The sequence below is a fragment of the Monodon monoceros genome, unplaced genomic scaffold, assembly GCF_005190385.1.
Source record: "Monodon monoceros isolate NGI ecotype Baffin Bay Population unplaced genomic scaffold, NGI_Narwhal_1 Super_Scaffold_12, whole genome shotgun sequence".
In the NCBI taxonomy this organism is placed as follows: domain Eukaryota; kingdom Metazoa; phylum Chordata; class Mammalia; order Artiodactyla; family Monodontidae; genus Monodon; species Monodon monoceros.
In genome coordinates this window covers 1,295,140-1,318,749 of record NW_021703768.1, presented here as the reverse complement: position 1 = coordinate 1,318,749, position 23,610 = coordinate 1,295,140, and the positions used below count along the sequence as shown (strand labels likewise).

Below are 23,610 nucleotides of genomic sequence, written 5' to 3'. Positions count from 1 at the left end.
GAGGAGGGAGGGAGGGAGGAGGGAGGGAGGAGTACGCCCACCAGACCCCAGCAGGCTGGCTCATCACCAGGAAGAGACCCTCACAGCGGGAAGCCCTCACGTCCCATCAGAAGTCCAGACTCCGCTGAGCAGCAGTGTCAGAAGTGTGTACACAGCGCAGAGGCGAGGGGGAGCTCTCCCGAGACAAGGCCGTCCCCAGACACGCAGCTGACGCCTGGTGGGGGGCCCCGCCGGCTACTTGAGGAGCTTGGCCACGTTCAGGCTAGGAACCACGATATCCTTGAAGATGGGCACATAGTCTGGACTCGCCTGGGCCGGGCCCTGCTCCAGCGACTCGATGATGGTCTGCTTCATGTCCCGGCTGGCGTCCCCCCGCACGGCCAGCAGCGCGCCGATGTGCTCGTCCCTGGGGGGGGGGGCGTCAGGGTGCAGCTGCGGCCACTCAGCCTCCAAAGCCGACTCAAGCCCCCCCGACCCCCGACCGGGCGGCAGGGTTCCTGGAGGTTCACAAAGGCTGGCGGGGAGCCAGCGCCGGGGAGCCGCTCCCCTCGCTTCCTTCCCCCACACGCAGGAGGGGCCCGGCTCAGTTCCCTGGTTCCACCTACACGCGGCACAGAATCAGCCTCCAGAAACCAGTCTGCTCGGCCACCCTCCCATCGGTGCCCCGAGCACCAACTGTGGCCTGGTGACGCCCGGGAACCGTGACCCGCGGTGGGGCTGGCAGGCACCGCTGTCGTCTCTGAAACCCACTCTGCCCGCATCGCCATCCGCACGGCATCTGGGGTCCTCGCTGGAGCCCGGACCTGCCACACTCACCCGGGAGGCTCCCACCTAACGCCCGGGACCCTCCCTCTCCCCAGCGACCTCAGGAATGACCCTGCCACTACCTGATGTCTGGGTATTTGCTGACCAGAGTCGAGACCTCCAGGTAGAGCAGAGAAGGGTCCGTGAGCTTAATGACTTCGGCAACGGCGACGATGGTGTCACAGTGCCCGTCCATCTCCTCACCAAACCCGGCAGCCAGCTTGTGGAAGAGGAAGCGCAGCTGCTCGGCCTCCCGCCCCATGCGCTCAGCGCCCTCCTTGCGCTCCTCGGCGTTCCGGAACGAGATGCGCTTCTGCAGGACAGCCCGCAGGTACTCCTGCACCACGCGCCGGTGCGCCTCGGCGATCATCCGCTACAGGGCACACGGAGAACGGGGTCAGCTGGCACGCGGCCCCAAGGCGAGTCCAGGCCCATGGTGCACGGACCAGCGCGCTCCTTCCCGTTTCTCATTGATACAAATTTTAGAGTCAACAAAGTAAGCACACCTGAGTCTTTATTACAAATTCCATCTTAGAAAACTGTAGCAGGTTCACCATGTTCCACGTCTGGGACGCGGGCCGACGCACCGGCCGCACGGCAGCAGCCGGAAGTCGGTACTGCCTGGACACCTTGGATGCTCACGTCCATTCTAGAGAGCCCACAGAATAAAGTACGCCGCGGGGACGCCTGCCTGCAGCCCCGCCAGACACGTCGTTCTGGGCGCGGACCCGCTGCAGAGCAGCTTCCTGTCGGGGGCAAAGGGGCAGGTGCCAGGGCGGCACCCGCTTTACTGAGACCCGTCTGGTGACTCACGGGCCCCCCCCCCCCCCCCGGAGGATCCGGGTCTATCTTCCTCGCCCTGCCCATCCTGCACGTGTCTCTCAGCTTCTCAGCCCAGGAGTGTGGGGTGTGGGTTCAGTGGGGAGGGCTGGGGACCCTGGGCCAGGCCCTGCTCTGCCCCTCACAGGCTGAAGGGCTCCACACACATCACACCTCGTGCACAGAGGCTAGTCAACGACCAGTCTCTGGAGATGGTGTGACGAGCTTCTGGGAAAAGAGGAGCCCCAAGTCCACACGTTTGGGGAAGTTTTGGAGAAGGCCGTGGTTTTCTCCGGAGCCCACCCACAGGTAGATGGACACCTGGCCGTCACCCACGAACACGCGAGCACGACTCTGCTGACACAAGGCGCAGCCTCAGAGTCCCAAGAACAGACATCAGAAGCTCTGTGTACCAGGGAGGCCGGGCAGTGAGGGGGACCCCAAGGGCCCCAAACAAGACAAAGCGAGACGACACCCGGCAGCTGCAGGGACTCAGGCGGAGGCCAGGCTCTTGGCAGAGCAAGTGAGACCGCGGGCTCCCGGCCGCTCCAGGAGGCGAGCCATCTGGACCACGAGTGGCTGAGACACAAGCCCCAAGGACTTCACACACCCGGTTAGATCAAAGGACAGATGCTGAGAAACATAAAAGGCGGAACCAAAAACTGTACAAAAAACAAGAAATTCAAAATTGAACAGAGCTGGTCCCACCAACCTCTAACCACCAGAGGCTCCTGACAGCTGTGAAGCGACCAACCAGGTGGATTTAAAACACCTGGGTCTCCCTGCAAGCATCACTTTTAATGGCAGGGTTAGGAGAATTTAAGCTTACGAATGAGACAAAGATGCCCCCGTGCTGGGGGGTCCCAGCCAGGGCAGCGAGACAAACAGAAGACACGAAGGTACAAGAACCAGAAATGAAATGACACAGTGACGCTGCTCACAAATGAGACAAGTGTCTACAGGGATGCCCAGAGGACCTGGAGACACGTCCTGAAGTGTCTGCACCCAAGCTCTGTGTGTCAAACCACTCACGCTTCCATAAACCACAAACAGAAAGGCTGATTTTAAAGCAACAACAGCAAAAACCACCCAAGGCCCTGAGAATTCCCCCGTGGAAAGCTGCCTGAGCCCCAGACGAGAACAGGGGCACTTCACGGGGCCTGGAGGGGACCCCGACGGCCAGGGACCCTGGAGTCTCCCGTGGGCCCTGTGCTGAGAGCCGCCCGCTGGCCCCCAAGCGTGGACGTGAAGGGGGAACTGCGGTTCCTGCCCAGTCTCTCATCAGAGCCATGGCCACAGCCCCACCCGCCCTTTGAGGGGTCCCTGCTGAGGAAGTCCCCACTACCCATGGGGTTCTGGGTCTGCGGCCGTGTCAGCGTGGCCTTGGACAGCAAGGTGCGTGCCCCATCGCCTCCACCTCTGCCACCTTCAGACAGCAACGTCTCCGACCTGCTTGGGTTCACAAAACCACCCGCCAACTTCCACCCAAGAACTGATGATACCAAATTCTACACAAGATGCCAGGGGACTCAGGCCACATGTGTGCCCCACACTCTTACCTTTCTATATGGCTTTTTAATTTTGGCAAAATCATTAAAATAGTCTTCCACGGTGACACAGATGATGTCTACAGCATTTGATCCTAACAGCCACTTCTTCGTCATCAGCTCATTGAGATGTTGCTGAAAGTACAGACCACAGAAAACGCCCTCGTGACGGCCTGTCATCGGGAGAGAGGCACTTGCAGCCACCTTCCTACGCCCGCCTGATGTTCAGCGATGCTCATGCAGAAACTCTGCAAACAGGCACTTTAACTGTAAAGACTTATATGAGACGCAAGGGAGGTATCTGTGCGGACACATCTTACCTTAATTGACTACACCTATTTATTGTGTGGATGCTCTGTAATTTGTGTACCCAATTCTGATGAACATTTAAAATGTCTCATTTTGCAATTATAAAGAATGCTGCAGTGAATCTGTATATTTTTGCAGGTGAAATTCCTAAAAGTTATTAGTCAGAAAGTATGCAAACTACAACCTTGACGACTGTTGCCCTCCAAAACTCGTGCCAACTGCCCTCCCATAACTGTGCCGATTCACGGTTCTACACGGAATACAGGAGTCTCATGCCCTCGACATCACGTGGTAGCAATGTTCTTAATCCCTACCGTCCTGGTAAGCAACAAAAATATTCAGTTTTAATTTGCTTTTCTTTGAAGAGCAGTTAAGACTGGGCACTCTGTTTCCTACTTAGGACACATGACTCCTTGTTCTGTGAAACAGTTATTCATGTCCTTTGTCTATTTCTCTATTATGTTGTCTTTTTAAGTACGCTTTGTTTTCTAAACCATTTCTGAGAAAGTTGCAGCTGTCAGGAAATGATACCACCCATCACCCCAGGAGCTCCTTCCCTGCAGGACCCAAGATGATCGTGATTCTGTTTGTTAAATACACTCTGGTTTCTGCCAGTTCTATATGATGCCGAGCCATTTTCATACCTTCTGAAGTAAACTTACTTGCTCAACACACACCACGCCTTGGCTGTGACCTGAATGCACTTTGTTTATGGCTGTGCTCTGTGCCTTTGCTCAAACCCGAGCCCGGCTGTGTGACGGGCGTGCAGCCCAGCTCGTGCCCTCAAGCAACAATCTGCTAATGGCCATAACCAGTCTCCTCTCCAATACCAGCTTCTACCCTGTAACCTGCTGAGTGCTCTGGTCTCTAACACTTCCTGCAAGGGTCTCTCCTTGACGCCACACCAGGGGACCCGGCCCGCGGCGCCCACCTCCAGGTCCAGGAAGACTTCCTCAAGCAGGCTGCTGCAGCCCTCCTCAGCGATGGCGTCCAGAAGCCCATCCATGCTCGGCTGGCTCAGAGACACGCCTTCGTCCGTGTCATGCTGCAGATACTTTCTTTTTAAACTGACTATGGATTCTCTGCGAGGAGACAGAGGAGGAGACAGAGGGCCGGTGAGGCAGCCGGGCACCCCCGCCCCGCGGCCGCAGCCGAGCACCCCCGCCCCGCGGCCGCAGGGCCCCCGCTCACCTGAGGGTCCAGCAGTTGTTGATGAGCGCGATCATGTACTGCACGTAGCAGTGTGGGTGCTGCCGCTTCCGCAGGTGCTCCTCCTTGTACAGCTGCGCCTCCTCTCTGTACCTGGGGGACACACGGCCATGTCAGAGCAGCCTCGCGGCACGGCGCCAACGCGCAGCCTAACGATCGCATTCTGCATCGCTAGCATCTGGCCAGACGAGTCTTCAAAAATGAAGGATTCTAGGGGGGGTGACCTATGCTAATAGAAGCTGATCATCTAAAAAAGATTATTAAAAATTAATTTCGTTATCAGGCTTTGAAATATGGCTCAGTGTTCTGATTTTACAAATATTCTGAAACATTTGTAATTGGGAGAGTATTATTTCATCTGACATATGATTCAGCTAGAAACTCATACAATAGTGTTTGGGACACAATCAAATGTTAGATAAAATGTCCTTTTCTGAGACTTTCCCCGAAAAAATCAAACTAAAAATAAATTAGACTCTTTAAGATGTCAAGAAAACAGCTGAGATGGCTACATACTTCATTTTTGAATTTATCATGGAGATTCTCAAACATATACGGGAGTACAAGCACAACACACCGTATAAATTTGTATGCGTTTTCAATAGATGTTAAGGAAGGAGCAAACTGAAAACTGGCAATTAAAGGGAAGTAATCAAGCATTTATTCCACCCTTCTGTCCAAAGCATGATTCAGGTAACCACACAGCTGAGGCTGCTGAGGAAGACATCTACTTTACAGACAGCACCAACGGGATGACTAACTCAGGCCATGACCCATGGGTGGACAGCTGACGGGGATCCTAAGCAGAGGCCCGGCTGTCGGCACCCGAGCCACAGGAGCAGGCTATGGGCAAACAGTAAGGAAACACCGAGGAGCCCCACGGCCTTCAGAGCCAACCTGTGGTTCGTGGGCAGACGGCGGCTTGAGGCCAGGCTGGAGGACACTGGACAGGAGGGTCTGTGCATCTCCACAAGCCAGCGGCTCAGAGCGGGAGGGGCTGCCCTCCGGTACCACAGACTGCAGGCCTTCTGGCAACCCGGCTGAACACACAGCTATAAACAGGTGGGTCTGAGACCAGCGGGAAAACCCAAACGCAAACCTGGTGTCAGGCGGCCCCACGGAACGCTCCTGACAGATTCGGTGGGTTGACGGCACTGCAGTTAGGGTAGGGAATGCAGGGGATGAAACGCCGCAACGTCCGGGATTTGCTGTAAAGCACAGCTGACCCCTGAACAACGTGGGTTTGAAGTGTGCAGGTTCACTTACACGGGAACTTTTTCAGCCAACACGCACCGCAGCACTACACGAGCCGAGGCTGGCTGACCTGTGGGTGCGCGACCACGGCAGGAGCGCCGACTGCAAGCTTACATGTGGATTTTCAGCCGCACCAGGGGGTTGTCCCCTCCAACCCCCATGTTGTTCAAGGGTCAAGTGTACTTCAGCAGAGCGAGGGGGAGGAGAGCCAGATGAGGCAAGGGGTGGCTTTATAGGGCAGCTTTTGAACCTGGATGGTGGGCTAAACAGGTTTTTAGGCCATTCTTCCTACCTCCGTATACGTTTGAAAATCTTCTTTGTGTACAACTTGGTGGGGGGGGCATCCCTGTGGAGGGCACCCCGGGAAATGGGACAACAGGAAGGCTGACTGAAGGAGGTCCCCAGCTCCAAGCCTGCAGTAGCACCAGCCCACTGCTGAGAACCCCACACCATCACACCCGGGACCCCGGGGGAATGCAACCCATTCAAAAGGCAGATAACAAGAAAGCGCTTGAGTTCTGACTAACGGAAAAAGGTGACTACAGTGAATCCAGGCTTGAATTCTTTCTTAATACTAGCCAGGTTAGGATCAACACAGTTTCCTCTCCATTAAAAAAAAACAAAACCTACTAAATTAGCACACTGGCAAGAATACATACCTACTTAAAAAAGAATTCATTTGCTGAAGACACAAAACGAGTACCTTTGTTTTCAAATCTTCACTTATCTGAGCAGCGACTTGAAGGTTCTGTTCAAACATCTAAAAATCGGAGAACGTATGAATTCTGATAGAAACTCACGAGGGTGCAGATTTCCCATTATATAAACCCCCCACCTGTGTTAACAGGACAGTCCAAATTCAGAGGAAAAAATGACGCCAGGTGAAAAATAACAAAGTTACTTAAACAAACACACAAAACTTTCTGACCAGGTAAAAAAAAAAAAACCCAGGGAAGCATTTCCTAATTCCCTGCAAACAGGCTGGTGTCCACAAGGGGGACACGTATGTTCTCACGGGGAGACAGGGAAACGAGGGGTCCGGGGAGGGCGGGTGTGGCTGGGGTCACACGGGTACCAGGGGCTGGGCTGTGGTTTGCGATGTGGGTTTCTTAAGAAGCGCTAGGAGGACACACGCTGGAGCTGGGGGGCCGGACGTGGGAAGGTGGAGAAGCGCCAGAAGGCAGAGCTCACCCCACGTGGTCACCGGACGTCAGCTTCCAAAATAAAGGAAAGGTGAAGCCCAACACATCATGGACTAGTGGGATCACCCAGAGCCTGGCTAGAGCCCCAGCTCTGTGTCAGCAGAAGGAGAGCCCTCTAACACGGCTCGGCCCTCCTACCATCAGCAATGTTTCTCAAAGGAAGGGGACTGGACAGGCCAGACAAAGAGAGCAGGCTACCTGTAAGAACGCACGATGACACTAAAACCCTAAAAGACTCCTCCCAGAGTACGTCAGATTAGACTCGATCGTGTAGCATTTACGAAGACAAACCTTGGCCATTACATCAGGAAATAAGCAAATTCAAATTTGAGCATCAGACACAGATAACACATAATTAGCTTCTGGTTTGAGATCAAAAACCATTAGGAGGGCTTCCCTGGTGGCACGGTGGTTGAGAGTCCGCCTGCCAATGCAGGGGACACGGGTTCGAGCCCTGGTCCAGGAAGATCCCACGTGCTGTGGAGCAACTGGGCCCGTGAGCCACAACTACTGAGCCTGCGCGTCTGGAGCCTGTGCTCCGCAACAAGAGAGGCCACGATAGTGAGAGGCCCGCGTACCGCGATGAAGAGTGGCCCCAGCTCGCCGCAACTAGAGATAGCCCTCGCACAGAAACGAAGACCCAACACAGCCAAAGATAATAAAAAAAAAAAAAAAACAAAAAAAAACCATTAGGAGAACAAAAAACATTAGGTTTTGCGGCCGTGGGCAAAACTACTTGGCAAGTCTGACCCTCGGTTTCGCAGCTTCAGAGAGAAGCAGGTTCTCTCCGCCGGCAGCACGCAACTGCGTGCATCTGTGAAGCCCGAGGCCCAGTACCTGGAAGACGATGGCGGGCAGTGTCGTCTGGTAGTAGCCATCCTGGTCGGCCTCAGGTTCAGTCTCTTTCACCCAGTCCTTCTTGTCTGTTTCTAGGGCTTTCCGCAGCCAGGCAATGATGTTTGACTAAGCAGGAGGAAAGAACAGAACCAGGCTTGGAGTCAACAGGCCGCTCTTCAGTGGAGCAGCTGCAGAAGCCAACACCACCCCCTGGGGATCCCAGGCCCCACACAAGGGGACAATCCACCTCCACCCGTGGGAGCCCGCCAGCCTCCCTCAGCTTAACCTTCTGGACGACGGTCATGCTGGAGGACAGGCCAGGTCAGTCAGGACAGGGAAGCACGAGACCTACGCGCCTCTGGCAGGCCATTCACGGAGACCAGACCCCACGGCCGCTACCCCAGCCGCCCCTGCGTCCCAGCACGGCCTCGGCGCCTCCGTCAGAGGCTGCCTGGTGTCAGGCTCCCCGCGTCCAAGGAGCAGACCTGACCACCTCATCGCACCCTCGGACCCCCGAGGGCACTGGGCGGTACCCCCCCCCCCCCCCCCCCGCCACCTGCCGCCCTCCCACTCCCAGGCTCGGCGCTGTGAGGCGGGCAGGCGCCACGGCACATCCAGGACGCCTCCAGACCCGACTTCTCAGAAAGAGCCGCGTGTCCTCTGGAAGCCCGACGGCCAGATGGGTCCTGGCTGCAGCCCGACTCGGCCCACGTGGGCCCACATCCCTCCACTCACTGTCAGAGTCGACATGTAGGTGTCGAGCAGCTCGGCGACCACGTCTGGAGAAAGCAGGGGCTCCAGGACCCCGACGTCCACGTCCGGGGCCAGCTCTGCGTTCCCCATCATCTCTGCACTGCGGGCACAGCCGGGAAGGGGAAACAGGAAGCCCTCAGGTGGGTGGTGCAGTTCCCCGTCCCAGGGGCCTGCAGGGCAAGGTTTGCTGGCTCCACCCACGGTGCCCCGAGGAAGACCAGGGCCTGGCAGGTAGGAGGTCCCATGAGTTGGAGAACAACAGACAAGCACTGCATTTAGAAACGCAGGGCACAGGCGCTAACGCTGCTGGTCCAGCAGGACAAGGACCAGAGCGGGGAACACCTGACGCCCGCAACCAAACGCGACTCAGCAACTGAAGTGTCAGCACTTCCAGCCTAGGGGCTGAAGAAGGGAGGGATGCGAACCAAAACAGATAAAAGCCAGGTATGCGGCTGGGTTCCTAAATGTCCGAGGCTGATCGCTCGGACGACTCCCTAAGTATGGATTCAGAATGACAGTCCTGAGTGGTAACAGCTTGTCCACCACTCCTAAGACATCCAAGGTCTTCCTGAGTGAATAAGCATGAGATTCTGCAAATACTAAGAGACCATCTACAACTTAGATTATTTCTGCCCCAAGAACCTTAACTCCGCGTGAAAATGTTTCTAGCGTGAAAGCGGTCCAACTTTTCCCATAAGAAACTCCAATACGAAAGGATGTGGTGACCAACAAGAAGCTGTCAAGAACTGCCAAGGACAGAAAAATGCTCACAACGTGGCGAGTGGAAAACAAAATCAAGGCCTAGAACCGTGCAGGTCACACAAATGCGCACCCCGAGGTCTGGTGGCTGGAGCACGGTGAGGGCCCCGACCCCAGTTCAAGTCGCGCCCCCCACCCGCGGGCCGTGTGACCCTGGGCGTGTTCCTCCCTGTGCCTCAAAACAAAGATGATGGTGAGAGGTCTTCCTCAAGGGTGGCCTGACGACAGGATCATGCGACGGCAATGGAGGGCGGCACACAGGAGGTGCCGAGGCCCAGGGCCAGCACGGGAAAGCAGAGACAGCACCAGCCACAATGAATACGATGTTTTCTTTCTCTTTATATGTTTCCGTGTTGAAATGTACATATTCTCTACCACAAGCAGCTACCAAAAAACAAACAAACACAGACCCCCAAAATCCCCAAACCTTATTGCTAAAACGAGAGGTTTAATTAATTTCTACACACTAGCAACAAGACAGGCTAGAATACGACGTGCTTTCCTCTCGCTAGCTAACCGTAAAAGAATTTCAGAATGCCCCACCACTGGCTTGTCTTTCAAACCCTACCTCAAAGTAATGCCTGCGCAAAGTGGCTCACAGCCCTTTCAGGAAGCGACAGAACGTCAAGGCTGAAGTGCCGAAGGGCAGCCGACTTTCCTCTTGTGCTGCTGAGAAGAAACCAGACTCGGGTGGGCGGAAGCCAGCAGGAGCAAGCTGGTATCTCCTCAGCAGCACGTGACTCTGTGCAGGTCTCGGGGCCTCCTGGGTCCACGTGTCCTCACCTGTCCAACAGGTGACACCACCTGCTCTCAGTGTCACCGCGAGAAGGCGGGTCAGGAGTGCAGGAAACGCAAGGCCGAACTGCTCACTACGGACTGACCGGCCAGGGCACAGGCACCACCCAAATGCAAGAGCGTGCACACGACCAGGGGCCGGGCCCGACCTCGGGTCACAGATGGACCAAAAGGGGACGCGTCAGCCGGAAGGCAACGCCCTGAGCAAGAGGACTCGGCGGCCGTTTAGAAACGGTCAGTATGCTTCGCCCCCAGGAAACAGGAAACGCCAGGTATACAGGTGGAGTTACCTGGTGTAAGTGTTTAAGACCCAGGTCAGCAGGCTCACGATCTCGTTTGCTTCCAGGTCCTCTGCTGCGAGCTCCTGCATCCGCGTGCTTACAGCCTGGTGGTACACGTTCAGGAGGCTCCTGAAAATCTGGTAGCGAGGAGGAAAGCACTGCACCATCAGGCTCCGGGCGACGAGGAGGTCGTCCAGGACACACTTCCTTATGATCTCCAGGTGGCGCACGAGCCACATCCTGTCAGACTCCCTGGTGTCCGCCTGCGTGCCCTCAATCCTCGTGGTCACGGTTCTGTCCAGGACGGCGAACATCTTCTCCTTCCAGTTCTTGGGCCTTCCAGGAGGAACAAAGCCAGTTTGCTTCTTTCGGTCAAGTATGCGCCTGTCAATTTTTTCTTCCCTTTCGATGATCCTGACAACTGAGACCAGCAAGGTGGGGTCACGGCGCACGGTGACCAGAGACCTCTGCAGCACCATCCACAGCTGCTTGGCCAGCTCGTCGGACAGCGCCTGCGTGCTCCCAAAGTAGCTGTGGATGAGGGTCATGTCACGTGTGTTCCCGCTGTCCATGCGGTACTGCTCGTACATCAGCCCGTCCCGGGAACACTCCAGGTCCATCAGCTTCCGGTGGGCCTGCAGCAGTGCCCCTTGCTCTATGAGGTCCTGGGTCTCCCTCACAATCTCGGGCACTGCGGGGAAAGGCACAAGATGGCACCGTGAAAAGCCACACAAAGGGCCATACGGGACTCTGGGCAGATGGGGACAAGGGTGACCAGCAATCTGTCTCCCACTTGGACAACTGCTGCACTGACAGACTCCATCCGAGTACCTGTTTTGGAACTCTGGAGTCTACTGAAGGCATACAACTTCCAGGGACAGGTGTGAAAGTAAGGTGTGGTTAATACTGGTGCATTTCAGCCCTCAGCACCAGTAGAAAAGTAGAAGCTGACTGCAAATGACCAGGAGAGGCGCAGGCTCAGAAAGACCTGAGAAGACCTTGAGTTTACATCTCAGCCTGACCCTCTGCACACACACAGCCTACGACAATCAAAACAACAAAAACAATAAACAGAATCAGCATACCCTGGCCAAGAGGAAAACCTGATTTCCAGAGTCACGTTATTAGATTCGAATGTCCAACGTTCAACAACATCATCACAAGGCATACGAAGACGCAGGAGAGAACGGAGGTTCAAGGAAAAAATAAACCAACAGAAATCACCCCCGAGAAGGACCAGATGGTGGACTAGACAAAGCCTCTGAAGCAAACTCTTCAACACGCTCAAAGAACTAAAAGAAAACGCGCAGGAAAGTATAAAAACTGGATGGAAAATTTACTTCAGATTTTCAAAGCAGATTTCATCAAGCAGAAGAAAGAAACAGCAAACTTGAAGACAGGACAAAGGAAGTTATCAAGCATGAGGATAAAAGGAAAAACAACTAGAGAAGAGTGAACAGAGCCCAAGGGGTCTGTGGGGTGCACACGGTGGGAGACCCAGAGGAAGAAAGAAAATGGGCAGAGCGACTACAGGCACACTGCGCTTTACCACGGTTCGCTTGACTGTGCTCCACAGACGCTGCATGTTTTACAAACCGAAGGTCTGTGGCAACCCTGCATCGAGCAAGTCAATCAGCACCATTTTTCCAACATCATTTGCTCACTTCGTGTCTCTGTGTCACATTCCAGTTATTCTTTCAATATTTCAAACTTTTCACTATGATTATAAGTGTTACGGTGATCCGTGATCAGTCACCTTTGATGTTACTACTGTAATTGTTTTGGGGCACCGAGACTCGTGCCCGTATAACATGGCAAACATAACTGACAAATGTGGTGTGTGTCTTCACTGCTCCCCGTGCCCTCTCCCTCTCCTCAGGCCTCCCTATTCCGAGACACAAGAATACTGAAATTGGGCCAATCAATAACCCTACAATGGCTTCTAAGTGGTCCAGTGAAAGGAAGAGTCGCACATCTCTCAATTTAAATCAAAAGCTAGAAATGATCAAGCTGAGTGAGGAAGGCCTGTCGAAAGCTGAGATAAGCTGAAAGCTGGGCCTCTTATGCCAAACAGTTAGCCAAGCTCTGAAGGCAAAGGACAGTTCTGGAAGGAAATTAATAGTGCTACTTCAGTGAACACACAAATGGTAGGAAAGCAATACAGCCTTATTGCTGATATGGAGAAAGTTTTAGTGACTGGACAGATCAAACCAGCCACAACATTCCCTTAATCAAAGCCTAATCCAGAGCAAGTCCCTAACCCCCTTCATTTGTCTGAGGCTGAGACAGGTGAGGAAACTACAGATCTAAAGTCAGAAGCCAGCAGAGTCTGGCTCATGAGGTTGAAGGAAAGAAGCCGTCTCGATAACACGGAAGCCCAAGGTGAAGCTGCAAGTGCTGGCGTAGGAGCTGCAGCAAGTTCTCCAGAAGATCTAGCTGAGATAACTCACGAGGGTGGCTGCGCGAAACAACAGATTTTCCATGCAGACAAAACAGCCTTCTACTGAAAGAAGGTGCCATCTAGGACTTTCATAGCAGAGAGAAGTCAGCGCCTGGCTTCAACGCTTCAGAGGACAGGCTGACTCTCCTGTTAGGGGCTAATGCAGGTGGTGACCCTAAGGTGAAACCAATCTTCATTTATCATTCCAAAAATCCTGGAGCCCTTAAGCATTATATTAAATCTATTCCACCTGCGCTCTATAAACAGCCCCCGCAAAGGCCGGATGACAGCACCTCTCTTTACAACATCATCTGCTGGATATTTTAAGCCACTGCTGAGACCCACTGCTCGGGAAAAAGGTGTCTTTCAAACGCCACTGCTCCTTGATAATGCACGTGGCCACTCGAGCTCTGACAGAGACGTGCAACAACATCCTTGTTGTTTTCACGTCTGCTAACACAACATCTATTCTGCAGCCCACGGAGAGAGGAATAACATCGACTTGCAAATCTTATTATTTAAGAAATACATTTCGAAAGGCTACAGCTGCCATACATAGCGACTCCTCTCATAGATCAGGGCAGAGTCAATTGAAGACCTTCAGGAAAGGATTTACCGTTCCGGAGGCCATTAAGAACACTCATGATTCATGAGAAGAGGTCCGAATACCAACATTAACAGGAGTTTGGAAGCAGCTGACTCCAACCCTCGTGGATGACTTTGAGGGGTTCACGACTTCAGTGGAGGAAGTAATGGCAGATGTGGTGGAAACAGCAAGAGAACCAGAATTAGAAGAGGAGCCTGAAGATGGGACTGAACTGCTGTGATCTCACGATAAAACTTTAATACATGCAGAGTTGCTTCTTATGGATGAACAAAGAAAGTTCTTAAGATAGAAACTACTCCTGAAGTTTAAAGATGCTGTGAAAATTGTTGAAATAACAAAGGATTTAGAACATTACATAAACTTAGTTGACAAAGCAGCAGCAGGGTTTAAGAGGACTGACTCCAATTTTAGACTCCAAACAACATTGCTGCTACAGAGAAATCATTCCTGAAAGGAAGAGTCAGTCAACACAGCCAGCGTCACTGCTGTCTTATTTAAGAAACGGCCGCAGCCACTCCAGCCTTCAGCAACCACTGCCCCGATCAGTCAGCAGCCATCAACGTTAAGGCAAGACCCTCCACCAGCAAAAAGATTAGCACTCACTGAAGGTTTGGATGAAGTTAGCATTTTTCAACAATAAAGTATTTTTTATTTTAGGTATGTACATTTTTTTTAGACATACTGGTATCGCACACTTAATAAACTACAACACAATGTAAACATAACTTACATTCAGTGGGAAACCAAAAAATTCACGTGACTCGCTTTGCTGAGATAATTTGCTTAACTGAGGTAGTCTAAAAACGAACCTGCATTATCTCCAAGGTGTGCCTGTATTTTAAATAATGGTCAAAAGCTCACTAAATTTGATGAAAGACATAAATATAAACATTCAAGAACTCAACAAACTCCAAACAGAAAAAACTCAAAGAGACCCAACACCAAGACACATTGTAATCAAACCACAGAAAGCCAAACACAGAGAGAGAAATCTTGAACGCTGCAAGGGAGAAGCGCTGATCACATACAAGGGATCCTCAGCGGAGTATCAGCAGATTTCTCTTCAGAGACTTTGAAGGACAAAGAGCAGCCTGCTGGTAATATTCAAAGTGCTAAAAGGAAAAAAACCTGTAACTCAAGAATCCTATATCTGGTAAAACTGTCCCCCAAAAGTGAAGGAGAAATTAAGACATTCCCAAACAATAGCTGAAGGAGTTTGTGACCACTGGACCTACGCTGTGAGAAATGCTAAAGAAGTCCTGCAGGTGAAATGACACCAGACAGCAACTTGAAGCTGTGGGAAGAAATGAAGGTCTCAGTAAAGGTAAATACATGGGCAACTGTAAAGCCAGTATTACTGTAACTTTGCTCTGTAACTCTTTTTGTTTTACATAATTCAAGAGACTAATACATGTAGAGAAAAAAAAAAATTAGTCCAAAGCTAGTACTAATAGAAAGCTAGAATTGCTGTAACTCTGGTTTATAATTCCACACTTTACTTTCTACATAATTTGAAAGACTAACACATTTTTTTTTAAATAGCAACTAGTCTATGTTTTTGGATACACAATATATAAAGGTGTAGTTTTGTGACATCAATAACTGAAAGGAGATGGGAAGTGTTGTATAGGAGCAGAGTTTCTGTATATTATTGAAGTTACGCTGGTATAAATTCAAATTAGTGTTATAACTTTAGGATGTTAAATGTAATCCCCATGGGAACAAAAAAACGATAATAGCTATAGAATATACAAAAAAAAAGGATTGAGAAAGGAATTAAAACACTTTACTACAAAAAAAAATCAACTAAACAAAAGACTATAAAGCAGAAAATGACAAAATAAGGGCATACAGAAAACAGTTGGGAAATGACAGAATTAAGTCCCTCCTTACCAGTAATTACTTCAAATGTAAGTGGATTAATAAACTCTCCAATCAAAAGACAGAGACTGACAGAATGGATAAAAACACATGATCCAACTTTACGCTGCCTACAAAAGACTCACTTGAGATCCAAAGACAGAAATAGATTGAAAGTGAAAGGATGGGAAAAGTTATTCCATGCAAACAGTAACCAAAAGAGAGCGGGGGTGGCCCTACTAACATCAGACAAAACAGATTCAAAGTCAAAAAAGGTTGTAAGAAACAAAGAAGGAATTTTATATTAATAAGACGTTCAATACAGTAAGAAGATACAAGTATAAATATTTACACACCTGATGACCATCAAAATATACGAAACAAAAATTGACAGAACTGGAAAAACAGACCGTTCTACAATAATGGCTGGAGACTTGAATATGCCGCTCACAATAATGAACACAACCAGACGCAAGATCAGTAGGGAAATGGGACTTGAACCTCACGACAAACTAACTAGATCTAACAGACGTATACAGAACACTTCACCCGACCCAACAGCACACACAGTCAGTCCTCTTAAGTGCACATGGGACATTTTCTAGGGCAGACCATACCCTTAGGCATGAATTAAATTAAATCATTAGGCATGAATTCATTTAAACCATGAATTAAATCTCAATAGATTTTAAAAGATAAATACCATACAAAATCTCTTCTCTGACTACAAATGGGTAAAGTTAAATATCTGTGATTGACAAAAAATTCACAGATTTGTGGAAATTAAGCAGCACACTCTTAATCAATGGGCCAAAGAAGAAATTACAAGGGAAATTAGAAAATACTTAGAGACAAATGAAAATGAAAACACAACATACCAGGACTTGCAGTGCTAAGGGCGAAGTACAGCTATAAACACTTCAGTTAAAGAGAACGATTTCACATCAACAACCTAGCTTTACAACTTAAGGAACTAGAAAAAGAATGAACTAAACCCTCAACTACAATGGAAAAGAATATGAAAAAGAATATACCTACATATATGTGTATAACTAAACCACTTTGCTGTATACCAGAAACTAACACAACATAAGTCAACCATACTAATTTTTTTTTAAAAAGTTCTTAGAAAAAAAAAAAAAGCTAAACCCAAAGCTACCAAAAGGAAGGCAATAATAAAGATTAGAGCAGGGATAAACAGAGAATCGAAGAACACAGCAGAAAATCAACAAAACCAAAGGCAGTTCTTTGAAAAGATTAACAACTGACAAATCTTACCTAGATGAACTAAGAAAATAAGAAGACTCAAAAACTAAAATCAGAAATAAAAGTGAGGACATTACTACCAATTCTACAGAAATAAAAAGGATTGTAAGAGTACTATGAGCAACTGTACACCAGCAAACTGGATAACCCAGATGAAGTGCAGATTCCTAGAAACACAAAACCGAAACCACAAAGAAACAGAAAATCTAAATAGACCTATAACTAGTAAGGGACTTGGGGGAGGGGGCCTGGGGAACTATTATTTAATGGCTGCAGATTTTTTTTTCTTTCAGTTTTATTGAGATAGAATTGACACTGCACTATAAAGTTTCAATTTTGCAAGGTGAAAAGAGTTCTAGAGATGGATAGTGATGGTTTCACAACGATATGAAAGCACTTCATACTACAGAACTGTGCAATTAAAAATGGTCAAGATGGTAAATCTTATATTATGCATATTTTATAATTTTTAAAAGTGTGGAGAAAAAAACAGGCTGTGTGCACAACACTACCGAATTACAGGCAATGAGAAAAGTCGGAAGGGAGCCAAATAAGCACAACATCTTCCCAATAAAAACATACTCCTAACAAAAACCACATCTACATCACAGCCTCATTGTTCATCAAAGGAAGAAAATTATTTTCAACCTCTGTGAGTGAAAAGGTAACTTTTTGGTCATTTGGCATTAGCTTACAAGACTGGAAGAAAATGTCAGTCAACAGGAAATTATAAGAGGGAAATTAACTAAGAAGGCTGGTTGAATGTCATGAAGGAGATTGTGGCAGGTAGACTGGACCAATTCCAGGTCGTCCACAGTCACCAGGAGAAGCTGCTTCCAGAGCACCCACCACAGTCGGCAGTGCTGTGTCATTAATGGGGGGACGGAGAAGGGCCCCGGGAAGCTGAGCGTGCACAGAGGGGCGGGGTCAAGTACTCAATAATGCTGCCCTCAGACACGCTGCGGTTCACATGTGGTGGGCTGGTGGGCGGAGGGGAAGAACTGCACCAGGTTCCACTCCGGGGTGGAGCAGAGTTCAGAAGGAAGCGCAGAAAGAACTCGCTGAGACCAGACACCAGATAAAGGCAGGGAAGGGGTCGGACCATCCCAAGGCTTCGGGCTGGGATGATGACCCTGACAGCGGCGAGGGGACGAGGGGACGAGGGGACGAGGGGACGAGGGGACGAGGGGGCGAGGGGGCGAGGGGGCGAGGGGGCGGGGGGGCGGGGGGACGGGGCGACGGGGCGACGGGGCGACGGGGCGACGGGGCGAGGGACTAGCTCCAGGGGGTGGAGCACAAGCGAGGAGGCTGTGCCGAACACAGCAGGGCACCCTGTGCTGGTGACGGCCGACGCTGAGCCCACTCTTCCTCCCGCCAGCGAGGTACTGGGACAGGCTTCTGAAAGGGCCCCTCCCGCGCCCCCACCTTCCCCACCAGCCGCAAGGACTCCCCCAGGCCCAGCTCCCATGGGGACTGAGACTCCAGGGTGTGCCCTATCCGCCCCCTGCCCTGCCCCCAGCCTGCGACCCGTGCACACCCTTCCTGTCTGGGAACTGCGCCCTCTCGTCCCGTTCGCAGGGCTGCTTCGCCCGCAGGCCATGAGCCTGACCACGAGCCGTCCCGCGGGCGGCGCATCTTCATCCTCCAGCACCTGGCCGAGCCCCGCTGAGCCACACTGCAGCTGAGGGAACAATGCTCACGCAGCGCTTGCTCAGTTACCCATTTCTGTGCCTGTCCTGACCATTTCAGAACCACAAACGTTCTACCAGCCTTTATTTGCTCAACTGACCATCCGCCTGTGTTCAAAGTAAGAACCCAACTGTGCAGGCAGAAATCACCCCTCTGAGCAGGGCGACGACAGCTACAACTGCCCTGCAGCACCCACAGGGCGAGGAAACGCACACGTGAGTCGTGGGAGAGAGCGCGGCCGTGGCCCGGCTACCTGAGAAGATGTTCTTGAGGTTCTCCACGGCGGCCGCGAGCTGGCTGTGCCGCACGACGGCGTCCTTCACAGCCTTGAGGCTCTCGACGGTGTTGATGCTCTGCCTCCAGTCCTTGCTGACGTCGGCCAGGGACCGCTGGATGTCCTTGACGTCGCTCAGCGCGCTGTGGAGCTGGCTGAGGCCCGTGCGCACCCCGTCCAACTGCGACTGGATCGCGGCCTAGGGAAGACACTGGGTGGGTGAGCAGAGCTGGGACGGCCACGAGCAGACCTTCCCCAGGAGGTTCAGAGTGTAGAAAAGAGGCGTTTCAGTAGTAGAGGACAGTCAATGCCCACAGACAAGACAACAAAACGCAACAAGGATTCCACTGATTCATAAGGTAGCTTTTCCTTTTTTCCATTGCTTCTTAGCACAAAACAACGTTTTTAAAGCTCTGTTGAGAAAACCTCACAACACCCCTCATCCAGCCCCTTGACCTGAGAATGCCAGACTCCACCGTGGGAATACCCCGAGTCCCAGGGCCGCCCCTTAAGTGGTGCCCTTAGAAGGACTCTACACACCACCTCTCAGGCACCCCTCAGCTTCCTAACAGGCCTTCACTACATGGAGAAACCGTCAGGACTTGCTCATCAGCTTGAGCGGAGAGGGTTTTCCTGCCATTCGGCCAGAACCAGACTCCGCTCCAGGACGGCCGGCCCCACGACGCAGAGCTGGTGCACCTGAGATTCAGACTCACTCTGAGAGCCCGTGGCAATGCCACCCAGTGATCCGTACAGTCAGAATGGAGACAGCGTGAAGGAGCAACAGGGGGATGGGAAAAGGAAGGGAAAGGCCAGGGAGCACAACGGTGCCCAGGAATACCTTTCACCCATGAAACACTAAGTAGCGTTTAGAAATAGTTCATGATTTCAACAAAACACAACAACTGTTAGCTAATCCCACAAGTTCCTAGAACAGATTAAAATTCTAAATAAGGGCTTCCCTGGTGGCGCAGTGGTTAAGAATCCGCCTGCCAATGCAGGGGATAGGGGTTCGAGCCCTGGTTGGGGAAGATCCCACATGCCGTGGAGCAGCTAAGCCCGGGCGCCACAACTGCTGAGCCTGCGCTCTGGAGCCCAAGAGCCACAACTACTGAAGCCCCCGTGCCTAGAGCCCGTGCTCCACAATAAGAGAAGCCACTGCCATGAGAAGCCCACGCACCGCAAGGAAGAGGAGACCCCACTCGCCGCAACTAGAGAAAGCCCGCGTGCAGCAACGAAGACCCGACACAGCCAAAAATAAATTTAAAATAAATAAAATAGGGCTTCCCTGGTGGCGCAGTGGTTGAGAGTCCGCCTGCCGATGCAGGGGACATGGGTTTGTGCCCCGGTCCGGGAGGGTCCCACATGCCGCAGAGCGGCTGGGCCTATGGGCCATGGCCGCTGGGCCTGCGCGTCCGGAGCCTGTGCTCCACAACGGGAGAGGTCGCAGCAGTGAGAGGCCCACATACCGCAAAAAAAATAATAAATAAATAAATAAAAAATAAAATAAAATAAAATTCTGAATAAAAACGTAGCAGGTCTAAACTATTTTTTTTCCTTTTTTTTTTTTTTTTTTGGCTACGTTGGGTCTTCGTTGCTGCACGTGGGCTTTCTTCTAGTTGCGGCGAGCAGGGGCTACTCTTCGTTGCAGTGTGTGGGCTTCTCACTGCGGTGTCTTCTCTTGTGGAGCACAGGCTCTAGGTGCACGGGCTTCAGTAGTTGTGGCTCGCAGCTCTACAGCGCAGGTTCAGTAGTTGTGGCGCACGGGCTTAGTTGCTCTGCAGCACGTGGGATCTTCCCGGACCAGGTATCGAACCCGTGTCCCCTGCGTTGACAGGCAGATTCTTAACTACTGTGCCACCAGGGAAGCCCTAAACCATTTTTTAAATTGACATGAAACTGTTTCAAATTAGTCCAACAGGTCTTTGGCTGCTTCACTGGTGCAAGTGAATGAGCCTCATCCTGTCTCAACAAACCTGCACTTACCTGGCCGCTAACATTTTCAACTGGAGAGGTGACCTCACTGCCCTGTCAGCATGAGAAGTAACCTTCCTAAAATGCGCTCTCGAGTCCTCAGGACCGCTGTGCTGCCAGTCAACTACAGCAGGCCACGGTCTCAACGTTTTTACAACTACACCAAGTGTGCGTAATTTTAATAAAACCTCCTCTCTCCGTGTGAATTAAGTTGAAAGCCAATCCAAATCATACAAGATCGATTTTCTTTCTTGCCTCAGTCTCCCACACTCTAATAAATGTGCCGAGCTCTCCTGCTTCCTGCCCCAGGGCCAGCAGCACGCCGGGTACGCAGCCAGCCTACTACAGCACGTGCCAGAATGAGCCAAACAAAATGCTCTCTGGATACGCTCTGCAGAAGAGCTTTTAATGAAGAACAGAAGCTGTCATTCTTCTAGCGTTCTTTAAAAAGTTAAACGGACATTTCTGGGTGCTCAAAAAGGTTGTTCCTTTGGTGTTTTCAACATTCCCCCTGTCTTGTTTGTCAATCTACTGATTGGCAGGATACTGTTGGAAGGAACGTGCTAAGTCAAGGTACGTTCAAGGCTGCCCCCTTCCACGTCATCACAAAGTCCAGTTGTTAAGCAGGAACCAGAAACTTGAGATAAAAGCCTGTGTCCCACCTGGGAGTGAAGCAGGTGCCCATGGCCACTCAGGCCTCATACCTTCAATCTGGCCTCCACAGAGGCCTTCTTCCGGGCCTCTCTTCGGCGATACTGCTCCACTTTGTCCAGCTGGTCCGGGCGCTGAAGCATCCCAGCAACCCTCTGGACCGCTGTCGCAACAGCCTCCCGGTCCGTCTCCTTCATGGCTACAAAGCTGGCAGAATCTCTGCGCCTGTCATGCTAGAGGCATCCTGTGTCCATAGGCGGAGGGGGAAAATGTGTTAGGGAGGTAGAAATGTTAGCAACAAAACTTACCCCCTCCACCAACAGCGCTGTTCACAGCGGGGCTCTAACGAGAGCATTCGAGGTCATTCACTACGTTGAACTAGGATTATGAACTGCTCGATAAGCAATACAAACCTTCAGAACACAGTCTACCTTCAAGCGGCCCAGAGGCGATTACAGGTGTAAGATACTGACACACAGATGATGCCTCTGTGGGGGCCCCAGACTACTCCTCGTATCACGCGTCAGTCTCCAGGGCACTTCTCTGCCCCAGATAGGGCCAATTTCTCATTTCCAGAGCCCTCACACCACCCCTTTACACACCAGGGGACGGGGGCGGGGGCCACGCCAGGACACCTCGTGAACACGCGGAGGCACAGGGACAGCACGCACCTTCCCCTCCCTCGCTGAGGTTCCAGCACCCGTCCTACCATTTCCCTCAAAAATCACCGTCTGCAGTATCCCAAATTCCATTTCCTACCGCTTAACAGCCCTAGTCAACAAAGGTGAGAGGGCAGAAGGCACTCTGCTCAGGTGCAGCAAACAGGGCACAGGTGCTTGGACACCAAGCACACCTGCCTTCAGCGCCAGCTCCACCAACATCCCAGCCACGGAACTAGGGACACCTGGTGAGCGTCTGGCAGAGCAGGACTGACTTCAGCTATTAGCCGCCCGTCTCCATGCGTGTTTTCTGTGCAAAATTCTCAAAGACATTTCTCACCCCTCCTCACACGCTTTCAGAGCACCACCCAAGTCCGCGCAGGCCCCTGAGGGCCCTGGACACGAGTGCCTTTCGTGCCCGCCCACGGAGCGGGGCTGCGGCGCCGTCCCTCCTCGCCCCCTTTCCTGATCACAGGCCCGCGCACAGGGCCGGACACCCGGGGCGGCCGCGCGTCTCCCCGCCCGCCACCCGCGCGCGCAGCTCTGCACCTGCTTCCTCCCTCCTCGCGCGGCGCGTCGTCCGCCCCTTCGCGGACAAGAGCCCGCCCCCGGGACCCCACTGCCGCCCGCACCGCCTCCCGGCCGCGCCCGCACCCGCCGGAGCCCGGGGAAGGGACAGCGGGCGGCGACCGCGACCACCGCCCGGAGACCGCCCTACCACAGCTGCCTCACTGTGCGTGCCGCCGCCGCCACCCGGAAGTGAGCGGCCGGCAGGCACTTCCGCTTCCGGCCTCGCGACTGGAAGGGTGGGGTCTGGGCGGTCCCGACGCTGCGTGCCCGGCGCGCGGGGTGAGCGACCTGGCGAGCTGGCTGCCGACGGGTGCCGCCCAGATTGGCGGAGACCGCGCGACCAGGAGGGAGCAGAGCGGAGATGCGGCGCGGCGCGGCGCGGCGCGGGAGGGCGCGAGCGCACACACACCGCACGCACGTAAACACATACCACAGGCACACGTCACAGACACAGACACGCACGTGTAGACACACCAAACACTTGCACACCACACCCAAAGACACGCACCACCCGTATAGACACAGCACACACAGCAGACACACACCGCACAGACACATACCACATACAGACATGCCACACACATACGCACACGCCACGCACACACGCCATAAACGTACACACACACACCATCCACGTGAGCACACACAGGCACACGGAGGCAGGAAGGTGGAGCTGTGTGAGCCCCCCGTTGCTGTGGCCACGTACACCAAAAATTACCAGCCAGCTATTAGCGGATCACGTTCCAAGGGCCAGGACTTAAGCACCGTACTGACTCTGATGGCTGATCCCTCTATTATGTCATCTGCACCTAGTAATTTATGAAAATATAGCACCAAGCTGAGAAATGAAGAATGTAAACAAAAGTTAAAATTATGTTTGAAATTCTAACCTCAGTCCAAGAGTGGACCAGGGAAAACAAAGGACAAGACCCCCAAAAGCCATACTTCCCAGGTACTGGGATCCCCGGGTCAGGAAAGGCCCCCCAAGAACACATAGCTAGGGGCCTGCGCTTCACTTGGGTTTGGTGTCCTCCTTAGCCTAGAAGCTCTC

General features: G+C 52.2%; 1 protein-coding gene across 4 annotated transcripts; it reads right to left on the bottom strand.

Moving 5' to 3' along the window:
- Positions 1 to 6: 6 nt before the first annotated feature.
- On the bottom strand, positions 7 to 22,739 carry EXOC3 (exocyst complex component 3). 4 transcript variants are annotated; one of them, XM_029217761.1, is made up of 12 exons: positions 22,644 to 22,739; positions 21,384 to 21,574; positions 18,685 to 18,904; positions 10,579 to 11,260; positions 8,717 to 8,834; positions 7,982 to 8,107; positions 6,602 to 6,702; positions 4,671 to 4,781; positions 4,411 to 4,561; positions 3,183 to 3,305; positions 888 to 1,177; positions 7 to 406 (listed from the first exon to the last, which is right to left on the bottom strand). In XM_029217761.1, exons 2-12 carry the CDS (start codon positions 21,525 to 21,527, stop codon positions 235 to 237), a joined length of 2,238 nt encoding a protein of 745 aa, XP_029073594.1. In that variant the 5' UTR covers positions 21,528 to 21,574; positions 22,644 to 22,739; the 3' UTR covers positions 7 to 234. The 4 variants fall into 4 exon arrangements, with proteins under 4 accessions (XP_029073594.1, XP_029073595.1, XP_029073593.1 ...); XM_029217762.1 differs by having other exon boundaries at positions 22,708 to 22,727; XM_029217760.1 differs by lacking the exon at positions 22,644 to 22,739 and adding an exon at positions 21,744 to 22,531.
- Positions 22,740 to 23,610: the final 871 nt, after the last annotated feature.